At 40.6% G+C, this 23,766-nt stretch overlaps 1 protein-coding gene across 2 annotated transcripts in view; it reads left to right on the top strand.

Moving 5' to 3' along the window:
* The window catches only part of NFX1 (nuclear transcription factor, X-box binding 1), a 74,343-nt gene extending 53,202 nt beyond the window's left edge, over positions 1-21,141 (top strand). The window contains exons 21-24 of one of the 2 annotated variants that reach the window (XM_075418519.1): positions 4,221-4,287; positions 11,671-11,816; positions 19,025-19,126; positions 20,632-21,141. In XM_075418519.1, the coding sequence (XP_075274634.1) occupies positions 4,221-4,287; positions 11,671-11,816; positions 19,025-19,126; positions 20,632-20,707 (391 nt within the window). In that variant the 3' untranslated portion in view covers positions 20,708-21,141. The remainder of the gene's footprint in view (positions 1-4,220; positions 4,288-11,670; positions 11,817-19,024; positions 19,127-20,631) is intronic. The other variant, XM_075418520.1, reaches the window with a different exon arrangement.
* Positions 21,142-23,766: the final 2,625 nt, after the last annotated feature.

Here is a 23,766-nt window from a genome sequence, read left to right as displayed (position 1 = left end):
ATATAACAGCTGCCCTCCTGTGCACACAGGGTCACTGCCTTAAGAAGAAGGCAGCTGCCAAAACCATGAGTAGAATGCTACGATATTATCTTTTTTAGGCAATCCGTTGATCTGTGAAGCTGATACATTGTCAAGGGCTGAAAAAAATGCACATCTACAAAGGAAAAAACTTGAGAAAACTGTGGAAAAACTCCTGATTTTGAGATACAACCTTTAATTACAGAACCCTAAAGCTCCAAGATGTGTTACAACTCCAGGTTACAGAAAGAAGATGAGTCATTGAAAGCATGCCAAGATAATATGTCTCCTTTGTAGGAGAGTGACAAAAGGGAGCATCAGGAACAGCATGGTAATACTGCTGCATGCTGATCTTGCCAATGTGTTTGTCAGGATCTGACAAGGAGCCAGAAGAAAAGTCTCTACACCATACAGCTTTACATGAGGATGTGTCCTGGTACCAAGGGGAATCCATCTTCTACCATGGAGGTGACTGTACCAGCACAACTGAGCACAGATCGGGGGGTACAGATTCACTAGGTGGACATTTCAGCACTGACCTTTAAGAGGCTCCAGAAATAGACGCAGAGAGCAAGCAAATGCTCAAGTTGACCCGTTGGCATGAAGTTGGAGGGTGGACTGGCAAAAGTTTCAATGCCCAGTTTGACAAAGATAGTGCTGAGGCTTCTATTTGATGAGTTAAGACTATTGGAGAAGGAGAGGAGGACATGTGGAATATCTGGCCATGTGATGTTACACTGAAGAGAGTTTTTGTATCCTCTCACTCACTGTGCAAGACCCCACAGCAACTGTATGAACCAGGGAAATCTGGGATCAAAGGTCTGGAGAGAGACACAGTAGACAATGAAGGCAGAGCCAAGCACTCCTGTGTGTGATCTGGCAACAGGAGCAGTATACAGGTTTAGGGATAGGAGACCTTGGTAACTCTGTTAAACAAGAACTGAAGCCTGAAGGAAGGGGCAGTGAGGGCAGCGTTTCAAGCACATGACTGGCAAACTGCAAGCCTGTAATGTCAGTCACTTAGAGGCAAAATCTAGCACTGGCAAGTGTTGCAAGAAAAAGGAGGTTTTTGGCAAAGGCAGCAATATCTGGGGAAAGCAAAAAATGTACACCAAGAACTACAGTGAAAAACCAAGCAATGAGGAACATTCTTATTAAGTAGTGTGGTTGAGAGGAACTGAAATGGCAGTAGGCCTGCTCCTGCTTGCATGCAATGGAAGGAGATGAGGGGAAGCCTAATGTACACCATTTATAGATACTGCACAGAAAAAGAGACTTTCAAGTCCCACACTGCAGAATTTGATGACACAAAGCTGGGAGGAGTGGTGGATACACCGGCAGGCTGTGCTGCCATTCAGCGAGACCTGGACAGGCTGGAGAGTTGGGCAGAGAGGAACCTGATGAAGTTCAACAAGGGCAAGTGCGGGGTCCTGCACCTGGGGAGGAACAACCCCTGCACCAGTACAGGCTTGGGATGGACCTGCTGGAGAGCAGCTCTGCGGAGAGGGACCTTCGGTGTGCTGGTGGAAGACAGGTTGACCATGAACCAGCAGTGTGCCCTGGTTGCCAAGAAGGCCAATGGCATCCTGGGGTACATTGAGGAGTGTGGCCAGCAGGACGAGGGAGGTTCTCCTTCCCCTCTACTATGCCCTAGTGAGGCCCCATCTGGAGTACTCTGTCCAGTTCTGGGCTCCCCAGTTCAAGAAAGATGAGGAGCTACTGGAGAGAGTTCAGCGGAGGGCTACGAGGATGAGGAGGGGACTGGAGCATCTCTCCTACAAGGAAAGGCTGAGGGAGCTGGGCTTGTTCAGCCTGAAGAAAAGAAGGCTGAGAGGGGACCTTATGAATATCTGCAGGGTGGGTGTCAGGAGGATGGGGCCAAGCTCTTTTCAGTGGTGCCCAGTGACAGGACAAGGGGCAACGGGCACAAACTGAGGCACAGGAAGTTCCATCGGAACATGAGGAAGAACACTCTGAGGGTGATGGAGCACTGGCAGAGGCTGCCCAGGGAGGTTGTGGAGTCTCCTTCTCTGGAGATATTCGTCGCCTGGACGTGGTCCTGTGCAGCCTCCTGTGGGTGACCCTGCTTCGGCAGGGGGGTTGGACTAGATGACCCACAGAGGTCCCTTCCAACCCCGAACATTCTGTGATTCTTTGTGATTCTGTAATTGAAAGAATCGTGTGTAAAACATGATTTCTGTGCTAGTAAGCAATAACAATGTTCCTTTTAAAATAAAAGAAAACAACACACTTCGCAAAACTTGGAGAACTTACTATAAGAGCTCAGATGAGTAACCCAAAAGAATTAAAAACACTTGAGATAATACTTCAGTCAGGTAATAAATAGTCATCAGTATCCTAGGGAGTGGAGAGACTTCATTTGGTTTTGATAGGGCAGTGTGAATTTTACATTGGTTAAATTGTAAATTTACAAGCAGATTCCAGCTTAGGATGACCACAAATTAAATTCCCCAACTAGGATATGAGCAAGCTGATGAGACAACAAAACAAGCAACCTAAAACTGCAAGACCAGAACCACAGATAAGTACAGGTGAGAAATAAGCAATAGCCAGTTCTTGCTGTCCCCACGAACCCAGACATCTGATCAGGATCATATGGGGAAGACTGCTGAGCCTGCAGGATTTTTTTTTGTTTTTCATCTTCTGTTGTAAATAATTTCACAAGACTTTATTTTCTTCCTCATCTTAATGGATAGTTTCTGTTACCCGTGGCCTTTTAAGATCTTTGCTAACAGTGGAGCTTGTCAGTGTTTCTTGGCAATTGCAGGCTTCTTTTGACCCTTCAGTGAAGTGTGGGTTCATGCTTCTGTATAGCTAGGAATAAAGAGTATACTTCCTTGCATGTTGACCTGACACTCCCCTCCTCTTATGTCATGGCAATATAATGAGGTTTGCTCCCAAATTTGGAAAGACTGCACACTGTTGAAAAGAATCTTTGTGTTTTTTTCTTTATCGTTTCATCTGGTGGTCTCAAAGGGAAGTTTGGTACTGTAAAGAAAAATCTTGTGCTTTGTCAGCTGTAGCGGCAGAGGAGTAAACAGCCTAAGTACTGTTCTTGACTCTTGAACATTTAGATACAGAAATGCATCTTCCTGTTGGATTGTGTCAGCTGTTCATTGATGCATCCAGAACTTTCTACGGCAATCCAGATGTTTGTTGAGGGTACCTCTTTCAGAGGAAGTTTTCAGATTAAGGAATACTGAAGTCCACCGTTTCCTCCAAGATTCCTCAACCCAAGTTATGCTTACTCAGAATCTTCTTGATGATTCCAAAAAAAAAGCAATTGTTCTGTCTCTTCCACCATCTGCACTGGCCTGCTGTGTGCTATTCCTGTCTGAACAGTCTGTAGGTCGGGGCTCACTCAGATCATCAGGTGGCTCAGGGTTCTTCCATGAAGTTCTTCTATATGAAAGATTATGGAGGTATGAAGTGCACATAAAACACTTGCCTAACCTTTGAACACACATACAGGTAGTCACAACTCTGCCGTTGTGTAGTATGTTACAAGCAAAAGGGAGTAAGGTCCTGCTTCTGCTGTTAGAGAGTCATTGGAACTAGGGATGTTAGGTGTTGCCTGTTAAATTAGTTTCCGTACAATTCATCTACTCCAATCCATCTTGCTGCTTCTTACACGGTAATAACATTCTCTTAATCACGTTTTGCTTCCTTGCAAGTAGCCTTACGCTGCTTCTTTTGTTCATATTAATTTGTTATGCTAGACAAGTTGAAGACCAAAGTCACTGCTCTTCTCAGTCTTGGAAAAGAACTCCACTCTGCTTACACACTCTCCATTTTTGTGTCTAATCATGTGTTAATTAAGTGAATTGCATTAATGACATGTAATTTAAAAACACTGAGATGGCAACTTTAAAAAATCTACCTTATTCATTTGAAAATATAGAATTGTATTGTCAGACAGTGGAGTTGTATCACAGAATTTTATGCTGGTTCCAAGTGTTGAAGGGAAAACGAATAATGATTTTTGCAATAGTGATGACATACTAACATTTTTTAAAATGTAAATAGTGTAATATATAAAGCAAATTGTGCTTTCATTCCTGCTTCTGCTTCAGTCGCTTGAGTTCTTTAATTTTGTTCTTATTCAAAATAATGCTACAAAAGATGAAGATGTATCTTTGTACACTCTCTTGCCTTATTTACCTAAAATGCTGTTTTTGCAGGAAGGATTTAAAATTTGTCAGTGATGTTGAAAAGGAAATGAGAATGCTTGTGGATGCTGTGAATAAGGTCAGTATTCAGATATTCTGCGTGACTTATTGTAAGAAACATTTTTGTTTACTTTGGTAGGAGTTTGATGTTACTAAACTTTATTAATCCTAATAGTTATGAGTTGACACTAGATCTGTTTGGGCTCAAATAGAGTACACGTTTGAATTATAAATAGAATAAAATTTTTAGGAAACAGGACTTCAAGATCACTTTGGTGACAGCCAAGCTTTGTTTAAAGATTCAACCAGTGCTAGGCTGTAATGCATCAATGGATTATCATTGATTTTTGGATCTCCATTAATAAAGTATTGTTTGTCAAAGATGGTGTTTAAAGGTTCAGACTTTGAGAAGGAAGGCCTAGGTTCTTCTGATCCCTGTAGTGGAACTTGCTAACAAATTTGTGGATACCTTCTTGCATTTGCCAGTGTGTAAAGTAATCCTTCTGTAAGGAGACTTGGTGCATGGTTTAACCCATGAGCCAGCAACTAGGACCACGCAGCTGCTCACTCATTTCTCCCCATGCCCGCCATGGGAGGGGGAGGAGAATGAACAAAAAGTAAAACTCGTGAGTTGAGACAAAATAAAAAGAACAAAGGAGATGGTAATAATAAACAATATGCAAAACAAGCTATACACAATACAGTTATTCTCACTGTCCAATGACCAGTTGTGCAGCTGAGTTTTGCGCAACTCATGGAAAAGCCGAACTCACGGGAAAGGGTTCCTGCTCCCGGGCCAACTCCCATTTATAAACTGAGCAGGACACCTGTGGTAAGGAATATTTCCATTGGTCAGCTTGGGCTAGCTGCCTGGCTCTGCTCCATCCCAGCTCTTGTACATCTGTTTGTTAGCTGAACATGGGAAACAGAAAGAAGTCCTTGATTTCTTAGGAACAACTGAAAACATCAGTGTCTTATCAACATTATTCCCATCCTATATCCAAAACACAACAGCTACTGGGAGGAAAATTAACTCTATCCCAGCTGAAACTAGGACACTCGGATTCAGCCACAGTTGTTTGGCAGGCTCCGGTATACCTATGAAGGTTGATACTGCAGACACAATCACAGGTTTTTCAGTGAAAGCAGAATTCCGCCTTCAGGAGTGTCAGGTTAACATACTCCTGACTTGGTGCTGCAACATGCCTAACCTGGTGGTTCAAAAGACAGTGTAAACTATTGTATCCCCAGTTGCCCTTAGCTCAGGAAAGAGTTAACGTTCTGTAGAAAGCATTAATTTCCTTCCCTCTACCCTCTGAGGACAGTTAATTAACTTTGTTCCTTCTTTTAGATGTATGATGTTTCTTAAACAATCTTTGTGGTTGTCCACCTGTCTAATGTTCTTGCCCATTTTTTTCCACATTGGAATGAAATTCTAAAAGGGCCACCTGCATCTAATTATGTTCAGGCCCCTCCAGCCTCACATACTTGGTAATAGATGCATAGATGTTGTTATCACCTAAAACTACTTTCCCAATGTTTTCTTGTCTCTGGTTATCCTGTTGTACATATACCTTTATATACTGCCTTTATTATACACACATAAGTACACAAATATGTACACACATATGTATTTCTATATATATAACTGCATATACCAATGTATATATATCTATACTAGTATCAACCAAGATATGTAATATATAGTCTAAAAAAAAGGGCAACCACAGGTCTTGAATTTGCAATCTACAATGAATTAGTGACTTCAAATATGATAGAACAAGAAAACCAGAGAGCTCGGGAGCATCTCCAGTGCTTTAGTTCTCAGCAGTAACCAACTGTTTGTTAAATAATAATCGTACAAAGTAGGCAAATGGTGTCTGTTAAAGAACATCTACATTGCAGAAGAGAATGAAAAAATGAAAACAAACTAGATGTGACAATCTTTTCCCTGTCTGACCTAAAGGGAGAATTGCCCAGTGGTTACTTAAGCTTTTATCATGATCAGGATGAACCAGTTAGGCCTCTATGACAATTCAGTATCTCAAGGATCAGTTGTGCACCATCCTGCCCCTCAGGCTGTTCAGAATTGCTAATCCATAAGGTACAAGATATCCCCAGAAGTCACATTATATTTCGAAGGGGAAGAGATTTCTTTCTGAACTCCAAGTGACACAAGCCTTGAAGCTTGGTATCTATATATTATAATGCAAATAAGAAATCATTCTTCTTTCATGAAGTCTTCAGTAGGGAAACCGGTTAACATGGAGTTCCACGGCAATTTCAATGTTCTGTCCTTAAAAATTCTCTATTTAGTTACATATTCAATTTTGCGAGGCTGTCAGATTCCTTCTTGAAATATTTACATTCCTGATTACCAGTTTTCTGTTTAGATGCCCATTCTAGATCTGCATTATTTACATTGCTTCATTATTCACAAGCTTCTGCTTGTGAGCCCATTTGGTAACAGTAGATTGACTTGTGCCCTACTACGTGAGGCTGTAGTTGTTTTAAAGAATCATGGAATGATTGAGGTTGGAAGGGTCCTCTGGAGGTCGTCTTGTACAACCTTCCTCCTCAAGCAGGGCCAGCCAGAGCCAGTTGCCCAGGACCGTGTCTAGATGGCTTTCAAGTATCTCCAAGTATGGAGAAGCCACAACCTCCCTGGGCAAACTGTGCCAGTCCTTAGCCACCTTCACAGTAAAAAGAGTGTTTCCTGATGTTCAGAGAAAACCTCCTGTGTTTCAGTTTGTGCTTCTTACCTTGTCACTGAGCACTGTGGAAAAGAGCCTGGCTCCATCTTCTTTACACCCTCCCTTCAGGTATTTTGTAGAATCATAGGTTGGAAAAGACCTCTAAGATCATCAAGTACAATCATCTGGATGCTCAACACCACCATGCCTACTAAACCTTATCCCGAAGTGCCATATCTACATGTTTTTTAAACACCTCCAGGGACGGTGACTCCATCACTTCCCTGGGCAGCCTATTCCAATATCTGGGGAAGACATTGAAGTACATTACAGACATTGATAATGTCACCCCTGAGCCTTCTGTTCTCCAGACTGGACAGTCCCAGCTCTCTCAGCCTTTCCTCAATGGAGAGATGCTCCAGTCCCGTAATCATCTCAGTGGCCCTTTGCTGGACTCTCTCCAGTATGTCTGTGTCTCTCTTGTATTGGAGAGCCCAGAACTGGACACAGTACTCCAGGGGTGGCCTCACCAGTGCTGCTGAGGAGAGTGGAAGGAATCACCTCCCTCAGCCTGTAGGCAATACTTTGCTAATGCAGACCAGGATACCAGGCCCCCAGCACACACTGGTGTGCAGGGTTGTTGCTCACCAGGTGCAGGACTTTGCTCTTCTCCTTGCTGAACTTCCTGAGGTTTCTGTCAGCCCATTTCTCCAGCCTGTCAAGCTCACGCTGGATGGCAGCATGCCCCTCTGGCATGTCCACTCCTCCCAACTTTGTGTCATTGGCAAACTTGCTGAGGGTACGCTCTGCCCCATCGTGCAAATCGCTGAGGAAGATGTTAAACAGGACTGGACCCAGTATTGACTCCTGAGTACAGTGCTAGTTCCCAGCCTGCAACTAGACTTAGTGCCGCTCACCACCACCCTTAGGGTCTGGCCATTCAGCCAGTTTTAAGTCCAGCTCACTGTCTGCTCATCCAGCCCCTGCTGCAACAGGCTCTGAGGCTCTTATGAGAGGGGCTCTGAGACTCTTATGAGAGACAGTGTCAGAGACCTTGCTGAAAGCCTGGCAGACTCTAGCCACTGCTCTCTCTTACTCTACCAGGCATGTCAGTTCATTGCAGAAGTTTACCAAGTTGGTAAAGCCATGCTGGCTACTCCTGAGGAGTTTCTTGTCCTTCATGTGCCTGGAAATGCATTCCAGGATGAGCTGCTCCATCAGTTTCCCAGGGTTCGAGGTAAGGCTGACGAGCCTGTAGCTTTGTGTGTTCTTCTTGCCCATCTTGAAGACAGGAATGACAGCATGTGTGGAGGCCATGCTCTGACTTTCTTTTCCTTCAAAATGCTGGGATGTGTGGTGTAAAAGGGAACATATCCCTTGCACTGAAAAGTTAACCTCTTCTACTCAATTCTGCTTCTTGCATACCTTTTCTTTTTATTTCTGGAAGTCTCAGAGGCTTTATTTTCTCCCTTGTAAGAGTCATGTTTTGTCTTGCAACCCAGAGGTGTTTATGCTGTCTTGGGTGTGTCTCTGCACCTGGTAAGTATTATCAGTGTTGCTCATTCAGGCCTATGTCCAAGCCAACCAAGGCAACTCCCCCTTTTTGTGTTGCCAAAGATTGGATTATTATGTTTGACATGGTATTACGCAATTGTTCTTCTGCTGTGACCCCCAAATCCATTTTATACTTGAGTCTGTGTTCAGTTGTTTGTCTGTCATGACTTCTAAAGTCTTTCTGACTAAAGTTGTGGCTTATTCTCTTTGTTTCTAGATGTAGAGCTTTACTTACTTGTATTAAAAGATGGTAGCCTATCAAGCATTCAGGTAGCTCTTCCTATGTCAGTACTATGTCTTTTACACTGATTACTGTTACTTACGCTTACACATTTCACTTCGACTTTTTTTTTTTCACTGTACCTTTGGAGATAACCAACTTCAGCTTAACTGAATAAATGAGTAATAAAATGGATTTGGATATTTAAATGTTGTAGCATTAATATGGTTCAGCTGTATCTATTATTATATGACTTTTCTTGCCTCATGAACATCTCTTCCCCTAGACTCATCAGTATGTACTCATCTAGCATAACAGAGTTGTCATCATTCATATATGTAAGGAGGCAAGACAGGAAATATTTGTCATCCCATGCTGTCTGCATGGGGACAGCAATTCTGATGTTTTTCTGAGTGTGGAGCGATCACTACTTTTTTAAAGCAAGCATTGCTAGTCAGCATAAATAGGTACAGAATCTGTAGAGTTTTCATCTTTCAAATGCTTGTCTATATGCTGAAAGTGTTGTAAAAGGTGGGAGGTTTATTACTGTTTATAGCAAAGTAAAGATTATATCCTGACAGCATGTGATTACTCTGAAGACTTATGGAAATGATTGATCACACTTTCTGGTCCAGTTACTATTCGTGACTGACTTATTTTACAATTTAAGAGGAGACAGATATTAACCCTCTATTTACAGGGTGCTACAATGTTGTCATGAATGAGTGGTTAGGTTGCTTAAATGATTGCACAAAGGTTTTGCAGGAAAAAATTTTACAGAAAATTTAGAGAATGTGATCTTACAAAGTTCATTGGCAAGGTTCACTCTATTACTTATGAAATGAATGGAATATAAAAACGAGATTTTGAGTGGAAAATTATTTTTACAGAGTAGAAGAAAGGTGTAAGGAGGTAGGGAGACCCTCCCATTGAGTCACCAGGTTTGGACGTGACCCCCGTGCTTTCTAAACTCAGAGAGGAGCCTAGGTGCGGCTGGATCCAGAACCGGCCTTAGACCACAACAGTTTATGTCTAAGGAATCTGTTTAGCAGCAATTCAGGGTGTGTTCACAGTTCAAAGAGAGAGAGACTCACAGGGATTTAGCAGCTATTAATCATTGGTTAACTTAACATTTACAGAGTGATTAGAAAGAATTTGCTATTACAATCACAGTAATAGAATATTACGTTTTGAAGTGATTCACAAACACACACACGTAATCATAAAAATTCCCCTCAAGTTCAGTGGTACTCACTTCACATCAAATGGTTTCTCAAAGGGCGAAGGTTGAGTCTCAAGGAGATCAGCTCAGGTAGTTTGCGAGTTAGTCTGAAAGGTTTCTCACTCAGAGGGAGTTACTGGGTGCAGCCTGCTACAGACCAGAAGAGCTCAAAGCACCTTCCTTGGTACTGCTGTTTATAGGGTCTCAAGATGATTGACTTCACGCATCAGTCCATCCTGGTCACAATCCACATGATGCACTCATGATATTTAGACAGAAACTATACAATTCTAGTACTACCCAGAATGTACAGTTCTGACATTCACCAGGCAGGTGTGACTCCAGGCATCAGGAGTTTCAGGTGCGGTCAGGGAGCGCCTGATCAGCCCAACTCACTGCTCTTGAAAGAAGACAAAGAAAGTGCCAAGTCATCCTGATTCAATGCACACCAGATAACTATTCCTGCAGTGCAAGCAAGAATACAATGTTGGCTGGTTCTGGGATTGCCAGGTATGAAGGGGGGGCTGCAACACCACAAATGTACGTCTGATAATATATCTTGCTTTATTACATGAGGTCTTTGTTACATTAGTTTAGGTGACTGACCTTTTGTAAATCCACATTAACTACTCCCAGGGACCTTCTCCTTCATGTACCTAAAACTAGCTTTTCAAAGGACTTGGTCTAGTGTTTTTCCTGAGGCTATGAGGTGTAGCTGGTCAGCCAGTAGTTCTTGGGTTGTTTTTCTTTTTTTTTTGAACATAGTTACAACCGTTACCTTTCTCTAGTTGTTGGTTTCCTACACCATTTTCTTCAATTGTTCAGAGATGATAGAGTGGGACATCGTCCTGGTCTCTCAGCACCCTTAAATGCACTGCCTGCGTCCCAGAAACTTGTATATGTTGGGATTTCTCAAGAAAACCCTGACTCAAACTTATTCTGCTACTGGTAGTTTGTCTTCCCCTTGAGCCCTGTCTGTAGACCCAAAGACTAGAAGAGTTTGTTGGTGACAATCAAGGCAAAAAGATGATGCACTGTCTTGAGTCCCTGAAGCAGACTGAAGTACTGAGTATCTCATCCTCATCTGCATTTGCTGTTACAGTCACCCAACCATTAGGACAGGGCTTTTAAGGCCCTGCTTTTTCATTTGTTCTTTTACTGTTTATGTAGCAATCAGTGTCAAATCAAGTATTATTAGTTTTTGTTAACTGAAATTAAAACTACAATTTTGTTTTTATTTAATAAAAAGTCAAGTAATGCCATTACATGGCAGATTTTGCAGATAAATAGCTTCTTTGGTAGAGGGAAGTGATAAATAAATCCAACACCTTCATACCTATCTGCAATATGTGCATTGCAAAGCCAGTCTGAAAAACAGAATTAGATCTGATTCAAAATTGGAAGATCATTCTGAAAAAAAAGAAATTCAGAAGAAAATAATGTTATACTGCTTCCTTGGGATGTAAGTAGAATGGAAACATTCAGGATTTGTATTTCAAACTTAAAAGATACATGTATATGTGTGTGTGTGTGTATACTTTGAGGTGATGGAAATAGAGAACATGTAATTTAATTTTTGGGAAATAAATGGACATTTTTAGATTAGTTTTCTGTCACTACTGAGGTATTAGAAATTTGTGGTACTAATTTTGTCATAGTGGCGTAATTTTTAGAGGTAGAAGCACTTTCTTTTTTCTTTTTTCCTTCCCCCTGGCTCCCCCTAAGGAAAACTTGACTTTTTTTTTTTTTTTTAACCTTTTCTCTTGAATTCAGGGCAAGCATACAAAGAAGAGCCATTGTTACCCACCAATGAACAGAGATCACCGCAGAATCATCCACGAATTAGCTCAGGTTTACGGCATTGAAAGTGTGAGCTATGACAACGAACCAAAACGTAATGTTGTTATCACTGCAGTGAAGTAAGTAAATCATTATTTTTTTCGAATCTGTTAATGATAGTTCAGATTATTGGATGTTTTTATCACTTACTCAAATGAGTTTATTTACAATGCAATTTGCAATATGCAGTAACTTTCAGCAGAATTTTTTTTAAAGCGGTTTTAAAATTGATAATTTCATAGGCTTCTATTTCCAGTAGTCAAGTAAATCTATGGAGAAGATAACCCAACTGGAAATAAAAAAGCTAAGAAAAAAAATTACAAGGCTGTTTCGTGTTCATCTTAGCAGTAACTTTTTGTCTTTTTGCCATCAGCTAAATTTGATAGAGGTATCAAAGATAATAAAAGTCATAAAACTTTATGAAAATTAATTGCTGAGTTGAGAAGTCATAACTGAATTTGCACCTTCTTTGAGAAAATCTGGTATTGGAACTTATTCGTTCTCCATCTATGGAGAACCTGCCACAGAGTATACTCTCTCTTTAGATAATGGACAAAGAGGGAGCTGGAATTACTGCAAATTGAAGAGATTTCTAAGCAAAACTGGAAATATTTGGAGAAAGCCCACAGAAGGCAGTTCATACTAGAGAAGGGAATGTAGCTGGGGGAAAAGCAAGGTGATTGCTGCTATGATGAAAAGGGGAAGACTTTCCTCTCCAAGTGTACACATGGGGCTTCACTGTACCTGTCAATGGTTTCTTGAACTCTTTTACTCATATGAATTTCCTCCTCCTGTGAACAATTCTGGATGCCAGAGTTGTGTCTGTTTGTTGTTATGTAGTGACCAGCATTAGAGCAGCTTGTATGGACTTGAGATATCTTGGAAGTGTCTTTGAGAAGTCATCCCTGTAAGACCCATCTTTTTCCTTTTCCTTCCAGGAAGAACTATAGGTTCAATCTCTCCTCACGAACAAGGGGACTTTCAGGAAGGTGATAGGGTCCCTGCACATTGTTCTCACTCAGAAAACCACGCCCTGCCTCAGTCTTATTGACGTGTTCTCTGTTACTGTTCTTCACTCCAGGATTTTGCTTCCTTTCAATGAGGTCTGTCTGGAGACAGTTCAGGAGTGATTACCTAGCTGCAGGCTACACAAGCCCAGCAAGGAGCAAAGACTTAAAGAAATTAAAACCCCTGTAACTATGTGGAACACCCTTATCAGATCATAGCAGTTGCATCACAGAAGGCAATAACTGTACATCCCAGTGGTGGGGTTGAAAGGAAATTATATGCTCTGAGGAAACAGAATTATTCTTTGGCTTCTTTAATTTTTTCTGGACAGATTTCAGTACTTGATCTCCAGGTACAAGTTCATTTTACTTTATAAGTTAGCTGTCTCTGCAGCCTTTCTGGTATCTGGAATAACTTAACTTCCAATTTGATAGAAGTTCTCATTACTTCATATCACTTTAAGGATATTTATTCTACCCTTCACTCTTCTGAATTTTTCCTTTGCCCTGAGGAAAAAGCTAACTTTCTCCCCACCTTCTTTGCAATCCCAAAGGCCTTTTCCAATGACTGCATCTCAACACCTCTAACCTCTAAGGCTTTTTGAGCAATTTAAGCACAAAAAATACTACAGGTCACCAGCCAAGGTGGTTTTAACAGCAGTCTGCTCCAGAAAATATCTACATCTCTTTCTTACTATTTTTTCTTCAGTCTTGACATTGTTTGCCCTGGAAATAGTATGTGTTGCCTCTGGACAGCTTATGACATAGGGTGTATGAAGTCCAGACAATCAGGAGATTGTTTGAGAGCCACTTGCTTCATTATTCTGCCCAAACTGTACCAACTTTTGGAGACACTTCTCACAAAAACATGCTCCGTCTGAAAGCCGATGGATCATTATTGTAAGGCTACATGGAGTCAGTTCTGGACAGATTAGCGGGCAAAGAATTTTGTAGTAGTTCATACCATAACAGATCAATGCTGATCCATCGTGGTTCCAGCCTTCAAGGAGAAGATATGTTTGAGTCCTGATTTCCCAGTGCCTTACAGTCAGCAGATAGTTATTTCTGTTCTTGCTTTTCCATGGAGAGCTGCTAAAAATTTATCATCTCATCTTTGCTTCCTGGGGCAGCAGTTGTCTTTTTTCCTGACTTGGAGAATAAGTTAATAGAATGAAGAATGGCAACTTTCGTATCAAAATGTCCAAAGTACTTGCAGAGCCTTTTGGTTCCATCTCCACAGTTCTGTTGCAGCTGATGACACATAACCATGATTTATGTTAGCAGAAAGAGAGGGTCTGCTTTCTTTCTGCTTTCTGGCAATTAACTAGTCAAGGGGTTTTTCCCATTGTACACCTATTTAATTGAATTCAGTTGTTTGGTGTTCTTCCAAATGAGCTGAATATGATTGGCTTTTTCTTTTCTTTTTTTTTTCAACTAGTGAATAGAAATATTCACAGAATTTTAGGGAGATTGGAGTCAGTCTAGCACTGTCCTGTGTGTCACCAAGGTGTACGGGAAGTGATACATGTTTTGCTTGAGTGTGAGTTGATAGTTTTTTGTCTCTAAAGCCTCTGTGGTTTCATGGCTGGACAGTCTGCTGTATATCTCGTCTGTTTTTTTTTTTTTGGAGGGACACTAAATCTTGTCAAAGCAAAAACAGGGCTAGGCCTTGCTGTGACCAAAGCAAATGTCATCCCAGGATCTCCTCTAACTGTCCACAAGGCTTTGATCCTTCCTCATTCTTCAAGATTTGATATATTAACCCTCTGTGTCCTGGGAGCATTTCACTTCAGACCAGAGCTGCTGTATTTACTTTCTTGGAATGCAGGAACATTCCCTTCTCTAGGAAGACTTTTTTAGCTAATTGTAGAACTGTGTGCACATATATTTTTCCAAGTGTTCTGTTTTCCTGCATTCCAGAACTCTCATTTGTTTTCTTTTTTTACTAAACAAGCAACATTTAGCCTGACATTTTAGAGTAAAGACGGACACCTTTCTAGCCTTTGGTTTTTTTTGCCTGTTTGCCTCCAGTCAGTTGGGTTTCCATGTTTGTGCACACCACAGTTTATAAAAATGAAAGAAGACAACAAAATATTCTCCATCTACCTTTGTCCTTTCCTAGTCTTTTCAGGTAGATCTTTACAGTTGAGAGGTAACTGAAATGATAGTGGGAGCATTCGGTTTGCCAGGTTTGGAGCTAAAGGAGAGGAGATTTTACCCATTTTACACAAGAGAGGAAAATTAGCTATTCTCAACTGGTAGGACACTAATACACTTGCTGTTAGAACGTACATGTAAATGTAATACAATCTTGAAAAAATTACACTCAGTGGCAAGTAACTTTTTTTTCAAATAACGAACGCTTTCAGTGTTGGGGAGATGGGGACATTTTTTGAATTGGTGACCTATGTTTGAAATATTTTGCAGTTCATTTGAACAGGCTGTCAGTACTTAGTTTAAAACAATACTGAAATGAGGTCCGGTATCATCACTTCATATTTTAGTGGACTTCTGACTTACCTTGAGAATGTTGTGGAATTTTTCATCTGTGTTGCCACAATATCACAGTAATTGGCCATGATATTTTCAGAATAGATGGAAAAAAGACATGATGGAAACAAGACAAATATGGTGGAAATAAGACATTTTTTTAAGCTTGGAAGTAGAACTAGTGTTCATCTGTGTAGTGATGTGAGATTTAAACTGCTTAGATCTCTGAGGGAGGCGAGGAAAAAATACGGATTACCAAGTATGTGACAAAGCATGGAACCCTAACACATGCACATTTCTGGAAGTATGACAATACAAAAACTATTGTTTTGCAGCACTTTTTGTTATTCAAAATGTAATTTTGAAAGGAACAAGATGGACTTGAAAGTAGGAATTTAATCTGATTAGTAAACACAGAGAATCTCATGGTCTAGAGGACTCTGCTCTGGGAGGAGTTTATTTAAAAATTCATTAATAAAATAAACAAGGAAGAAACATTATTTAGACATAGAATCATAGAATCATGTAGGTTGGAAAAGAGCCTTAAGATCATGGAGTCCAACCATTAACCTAACGCTGCCAAGTCCCTCACTAAACCGTATCCCTAAGTGCCATGTCTACACGTCTTCTAAACACCTCCAGGGATAGTGACTCAACCACTTCCCTGGACAGCCTGTTCCAGTGCTTGACAACTCTTTGAGTGAAGAAAATTTTCTTAATAGCCAATATATACCATTCATAGAATCATAGAATGGTAAGGGTTGGAAGGGACCTTAAAGATCATCTGGTTCCAACCCCCCTGCCACGAGCAGGGACATCTTCCACCAGACCAGGTTGCTCAGGGCTCCATCCAACCTGGCCTTGAACACTTCCAGGGAGGGGGCAGCCGCAGCTTCTCTGGGCAACCTAGGCCAGTGTTTCACTACCCCCATGGTGAAGAATTTCTTCCTAATATCTAAACTAAATCTGCCCTTTTTTAGTTTACAGCCATTCCCCCTTGTCCTATCACTACACACCCTTGTGAAAAGTCCCTCTCCATCCTTCCTGTAGGCCCCTTCAGGTACTGGAACGCTGCTCTAAGGTCTCCCCGGAGCCTTCTCTTCTCCAGGCTGAACAGCCCCAACTCCCTCAACCTGTCCTCATAGGAGAGGTACTCCATCCCTCTGATCATCTTCGTGGCCTTCCTCTGGACCTGCTCCAGCACATCCATGTCCTTCTTATGTTGGGGGCTCCAGAGCTGGACGCAGTACTCCAGGTGGGGTCTCATGAGAGTGGAGTAAAGGGGCAGAATTCCCTCCCTCGACCTGCTGGCCACACTTCTTTTGATGCAGCCCAGGAAGTGGTTGGCTTTCTGGGCTGAAAGTGCAGATTGCTGGCTCATGTTGAGCTTCTCATCCACCAGTACCCTCAAGTCCTTCTCAGGGCTGCTCTCCAGCCACTCTCTGCCCAGCCTGTACTTGTGTTTGGGATTGCCCCGACCCACGTGCAGGACCTTGCACTTGGCCTTGTTGAACTTCATGCAGTTCATGCAGGCCCACCTCTCCAGCCTGTCAAGGTCCCTCTGAGTGGCATCCCTTCCCTCCAGCGTGTCAACCACACCACACCTTGGTGTCGCCGGCATACTTGCTGAGGGTGCACTCAGTCCCACTGTCCATGTTGCCGATGAAGGTATTAAACAGCATCAGCCCCAGTACCGACCTCTGAGGCACACCACTTGTCACTGGTCTCCACCTGGACATTGAGCCATTGACTGCAACTCTTTGAGTGCGTCCATCGAGCCAGTTCCCTCTCCAACAAGTGGTCCATCTGTCAAATCCATGTCCTTCCAATTTAGAGACAAGGACATCATGTGGGACAGTGTTGAATGCCTTGCACAAGTTCAGGTAGACGATGTCAGTGTCCGCCTTTTGTCTACCAGTGCTGTAATCCCATCATAGAAGGCTACCAAGTTGGTCAGGCACAATTTGCCCTTGGTGAAGCCATGCTGGCTGTCCCCAGTCACCTCCTTGTTATCCATGTGCCTTAGCATGGTTTCGAGGAGGATCTGCTCCATGATATTGCCAGGCACAGAGGTGAGACTGACTGGCCTGTAGTTCCCCGGGTCTTCCTTTTTTCCCTTTTTAAAAATGGGGGTGATGTTGCCCCTTCTCCAGTCAGTGGGGACCTCCCAAGACTGCCATGACCTGTCAAATATGATGGAGAGTGGTTTGGCAACTTCGTCCGCCAGTTCCCTCAGGACCCACGGGTGCATCTCATCAGGCCCCATGGATTTGTGCACCTTCAGGCTCCTTAGGCAGTCTTGAACCTGGTCTTCTTCTACAGTGGGCGGTTCTTCATTCTCCCAGTCCCCGCCTTTGCCTTCTGCAACTTGGGCAGTGTGGCTAGAGCACTTGCTATTGAAGACTTGGACAATTGCTCTGTATTCCTCCCAAGCTACCTATTCAGACAGAAATAGAAAAGCAATCCAGTTTAGTGTACCAGAAGTAGTTTGGTCTTAAAATGTCAGTAGCATGGGTTTAGTGGAAGGTGCAAGAAGGGTCAGAAATTGACCTTGACGAGGTTTAAGAATTCTAATTTATTCAGCTTAATAGCCCCCAGAAAAGATTAAAAAGAAACTGTGAATGCAAAAGGTGCTAATAGTGGAAGGTTTTTCTGTCTTGCAGTTAAATCATTACAGTGACTGGAAGCTGAAATAAAGCAAGCTCAGTCTTGAAAGTGACTTAAGAATTCATAGGAAATTTTAAGACATATCTACAGCCTACTAGAGATATAGTGTGTTTGGTAATTATTTGGTTGTTGGTTTTATTTAATTAGATGCCTTTTTGGAACAATCTAGGGTTTTTTTTTCTTTTTCTTTTTTTTTAATATCCTTCCTCTTTCTCCAGCCAGTGCAGTCTTTGGACATGGGCTGCCATACTGAAGTTGAATGTGATTCACAGCCAATATATGCCTAAAGCATATAAATATACATGCTAAAGTACATTGTCCTCCTACATTAGAGAAAATACTGCCCTGCACCACAGCCACAGGGTGGCCTGTACATTGCAGATGGGACGAGCACAAGTGGGAGGCTTCATTGTGTGGTCATTATCACATAGAAGGTTGTAACTAGTGTGGAGGGCAGGAAGAGCTGATCCCTCCCCAATGCATAATGTTATTTTTCTGATAGTGTTCACCTGGGCTAGCTGACAAGGAAGAGGCAGTGTTGCTGCATTGTTCCTGGGAGAGTGCTGCTTAGCAGGGCTACTTTGAGAGCAGAGCGATAAATAAGTTTAACATGACTTACTGCCAGAGTTTAAGAATGTGTTTCCAAAACATTAGATAACACATTGTGAAGATGCAGTGAACTGTGTTCACATGATGCTGAGTTAAGCTATGAAGTTGTTGCTTCTCATCTTGTTGCCTATAGAATGCAAGTATTGTATTTTTGGTATTTTAACAGTTGATCATGTTGTGCACTTCATAGCAGAAAGGAGTTGTGCACTTCACATGCGGTAAGGAAGGAGTCTGGGCACCAACATTGAAATCTAGTAAGCTGCTTCTGCATCTTTTGTAAACAGCAATCAAGAGACATTTAGAATACTGAATATCTTATTCTTGGTCATGAAAATGGACTTTGCACACTGTTGGTCTCAGTGGTTGGAAAACTAAATATTTGAATAGAGGATTCAAGTATACAAGTATGAAGTCTGACACCAGAAGTGCTACTTACAAATATAACTCTTTTGCCCTAACTTATTAATGAATATAATTTCCTGTTGAATTAATTAACCGTTCTTTTATTTGTCCAGAGGGAAATCCATTTGTCCGAGCAATACCTTAACTTCTGTGCTAGATAAAGAAATGCAGAGCAGGCCTCCACCTCCTATTCCTCATTGCAAACAAACAGATAAGTAAGGAATTTGTTTTCAAAACAGTATTCTTCAATTTTGTGCTGAGTTACCCGAGGAGAGTGTTCCTGAGCTTCATCTTTATACTCCCTGTTTCTTTGTTTTCCCAACCCACACACGGCTTTGGAGCTTGCAGCTTGCACTAAGATTTTCTTTCCACAGAAGTAAACCTGAAATGAAGTGCTAAGAAAATGTAGGATTGAGTAAGTGGTATAGGAGTAGTAATATAACAAATATTGTGGACTTTTTTTTTTTTTAATAAAGATTAGATAGTTGGGAAAGATGGCTGTTCTGAAGTTTTCAGGATGTTTTTTACCTTTAACTGTTCTGTGTAAAAATGTAATATCTTACTGGCATAAAATAATTTATTTGGACAGGTAGTAAATGTATTTTTCTTGTGTAGATATGACTACACAGTCAGCTAAAGGTGAACTACCGTTTTTCTCAGATAGTGAAAACTACTGAAGATGGGATATATAAGGCCTCTTGGTGAACAGTCTAATAGAACAGTCTTTACTTTGTGTGACCTGCCAGCTTCAGGTACCTGTAGGCATCTTAATAGTTATGAATTTTTTTAAAGGATGGCTTATTCTTTGTTCAGGTTTACCTTTCAGAACTTTTTCCCCCCAAGTCCAAATTAGCATTTGAAATAATGTTCTGTGAAGTACTATTTGCAGAAAGACACAGCTTAATTTTGCAGAAATTATTGCAGTAGCTATTGGGTGCTTAAGGTGCTACTGGAATACAAAGTAGGCTGTTCTGAGAAAATTTAAATTGTTTCAGAATCAAGTATCTAGAGCAAAACACACGTCTAAAATGATTGCTGACGGTATAACTCAATGTGAATTTTAAAAAGGTTGTTACTCTTTCTTTCCACCTTCTGTGGGATTCCTGTATTCAGTGACTCTAATGAAAGGAGGTTATGTGGCAAAATTAAATAAAAAAAGGACTTCAGCCATTTATTTTTAATTACTAGAAGTGAAATTTCTGTAGAAGTGCTGAATTGTACTAAATCTTCTGGATGATCTCATACTGTCTTATGGAAAAAACCTTTACAGTGTTTGGATTTGGTATTACCATATATTTTTTGTTATTCTTGCTTTTAAAAGCGAGCAGATTTGATCATCAGCTCACTTCAACAGTATTTCTGTTGCTCTTTCTTTTAAAAAGGCGCATTGAATATTTAGTCTTCTGTACAGTATCCTTTTTGTAATCAGTGTTACCAAAACTGGTGTTTTCTTGTAAAACCCTAAAAGAAATTGTATCAATTCCACCACACATCGGTGTACATTAATTTAGTAAATTATATGTTTTTCCCAAAAATCAGTTAACAAAGGCTTTCTGGAGCCCTAAGGTACTTCCATTAAAACATAATTTAGAAATACATGCCATTCACCAATGCAGTGTGCATGTGCACACTGAGACATTATGGGGGTTTGTGATTTCAGTTTACTTTGTATCTTGTTTTTCATGCAGGTGAGTAACATCTAATATTCTTACAATTTCAGGACTAGTGGAAACAGTGGTTTGTCCAAACCATTAAAAGAAGAGCCAATAATTGACTACTTTGATGTCCAGGACTGAAGTGATTGATGCAGAATTATGATATAAATGCTTGGAGATGAAGATACTGAGTTATTGTGTGAGGTGCTTTTTGGTTATCTGTCAAATGATCAGTCATTCAGCATATTCAGGATTTAACATCTAAACTTAGATTGATTGTGATACTTTAAAAAATTATGCATTTTTACAGTTTCTGTAACTGCATAATACGTAACAGTAGTATAGCTTTTTACACCTGGGTTTGGTGCAATTTTTTATCTAATGTGCTGTAAGAATGATGTAGATTTCCATTAATGCCTTTAAAGTGAGAGAACTGGTAATCAAATGTATATTTTGAGTGTAGTAAGAACAATGATAAATCTCAAAGATTTATTTTGACATATCTCACACAACTGAAAATGGACCAGAAACAATCTGTGTTAAAAACACTGATGGAAATACTTTTAAAGTGTTTACATATTTCATCACTTTTGTGTTAAAGTGGTAAATCTGGGAATTTGAGTTCTTCTTCTACATGGAAGGAAATAGAAAATTTAGTCTAAGTATTAATATATACACTAAATGCCCATTAAGAGCACAGAGTTCATTTGGTATCTGAAGAACCAGGACTTGGGGAGGGTGGGGAATTAAGACTGATTTTCCTTGATCTCAAATTTGATGTGTCAGAAAAATCCCACCCCCACCCCACCCCACAAAACCCAACAAAACAACAAAAAACCACCCCAAGGGAATTATTTATACATATACAAAATGAGACTTCATGTATTATTTTGATGTTCTGTTTGGTTTAATTTGTATTTAGATATGTTAGCTTGATGGTCTTCTGGGGGGGTTTTTTGCATGGTTTTATTGGGGTTTTATTATCTTTTTCTGTGTTGTGCAAGCTTAAGGTGAACCTGTGAAGTTTGGTTCAAGTATGTTACAAATTTCGAACAATATTTGTAAAATTTATCAGACCACCTGTCTAAACTGGCAATGGATGATCCTTGTTTCATGGGAAAGCCCACAAACAGTTTGGGATGATGATTTAAACAGTGAAAGTCACCAAAGTAATCTCATAGATGGTGAATTTTTTCCAGGTGATGAATTAAGGTAGGAGGGTAGCTGTCTGGGAGAGGAGATTGTAGTTCTGATCAGAAGAGATGACACAGCTCTGAATTTGAGTAATACCTGTTCACTTGAGGAGAAGGTTTTTTAAATTAATAACTTTAGTAGCTGACACTGATGCACTCCGTTTCTTGTCCCTTGTGGCTGGCTACACATAGCATTAGAGGTGAGTCCCCTGTACAGCATCAGAGGCTGCTACTAGAAGGGGCTTAGCATAATGAAGAAACAGATCTAGCATAAGTCTTGTCATCTGTTGCTGATTTATTCTTCAGCCAGCTTACTACGGTGTAGTGTGTGAGGTTTGTTGCCAGGAAAATGGAAGGCAGTTATCCATGCTTAGATTCACTTATGGTTATAACGCAAGCCTGAGCCCTAACTGTGAAGCATTCTGTGGCTACATTTCATCTTGAACAGCTTGTGAAACATGAAAGAATGTGCAGCAAACTCACAGACCATATCTGTCCCCCCAAAATGTTTTGAAAATCAAAATGCATGCTATTATTGCCCTTTTTTTGTAGGAGCTTATTATTTCACATTAAAAACATACGCAGTTTTACATGTTTCTAAACATTTGAAATGCACATGCTTTAGGTAAAACAGTTACCAGAAGGATTCTCAACCCTCAAGAGCGTTCAGGCTTTTAATTTGCCTGTAGTGGTTTAAATTGGTTTTACCTTTTCGTCTAATATTTTGTGAACAGAAATGAAAAATAAATCAACATAGCTTATATTGCCCTTGATTTCTTAAGCAAATTAATATTTGAGTCTGCAAGGTGTATTGCTTTGCTGAGTTCAGCTGAAGAAGTAAGCTGCTCAGCATCTTTCCAAGAGTGCATTTCTTCAATCCCTTCATTGTGAGTAGTGGTATCTATTTCAACGCTTGCAGACAAGTGCCAGCTCAGTGCTGCCAGACAAAGCATAATTCTGGTTCTGAAACTCAGTGACATTAATATGTAACTGTTTTAAAGCTAGTGACACCTGTTAGGGAGAATGTACATAGTTATACTGCAAATGTAGGTTCTGGACGGGAGCTGACACATCCGGCGAGCTGAGAGGATAAGGTTAGGTACACGTACACTGGAGCACACACACAGTTGGTATACTGTAGGTAGACTGAACATTGCAGAAGGTCAAAGTGATTTAGTTGATAATAAATAGAATAAAGCTAAAGCCTATTAACTTTTCACACTGTTTCACATGAATATAGTTAAAACTTCACATTTACCCCTCTGATTCGAAATTTAAAACTTAAAAGGCTTTAATATCATTATATTTAGCTCTGCTCTTTGGAATTTTTATCAGATTATGGCTTTAACGTAAAAATGTGAACCTTGGTGAGATGCACTTCTGCAGTCAAGTATTCTGCCACTGCTTTTAATGAGAAAACCCGGGTAATCTTCAGCTTCTGAAGATGAGAGTAACAATTATTACTGAATCTGTTCATACTGAGAAGCCATAATTCTTATCACTAAACCTCTTAACTACGTGAATGTTAAAACATTTTAATAGATCTATATGTTACACATCTCTAAATCGTGGCTGTTGGAGCATATCTGTAGTTATGAAGCATGTGGCATGTACAGAAACATTTATTTTGAAACGCATTTTAATAACTTGGTTAAAAACATGCTACCATACATTTTGCTGGGAGAGTAATACCAAAAAGAAAGTATTGATGTTTTTCTCCCCAGAATGCAGTTACATAGCTTTCAGAAGGAACTCAGCAAAGTTTAACTCTTCTCTATTCTGGTTTGCTTTTGCTTCAATGTATCTGTGACTTTCATATGCAATAGTACTAAAGGCTGTAGTTTTGATATCTGTGATAACTCATCTTCATGTTGCATGTGTGCCTCATGGAAATACTTTTCAAATAGCTATTTTGTAAATCTGAGCTGGCCTTTACATCTTTTATCAAACAGAAAAATGAGTGGATAAAAGAAATCTTTGCATCAGTGAAGTCAGTGGCAAAAATCT

This window comes from Opisthocomus hoazin, chromosome 4 (genome assembly GCF_030867145.1).
Source record: "Opisthocomus hoazin isolate bOpiHoa1 chromosome 4, bOpiHoa1.hap1, whole genome shotgun sequence".
Classification (NCBI taxonomy): Eukaryota; Metazoa; Chordata; class Aves; order Opisthocomiformes; family Opisthocomidae; genus Opisthocomus; species Opisthocomus hoazin.
The sequence above is the reverse complement of the archived record's forward strand: the minus strand, read 5'-3'. Positions and strand labels throughout refer to the sequence as shown.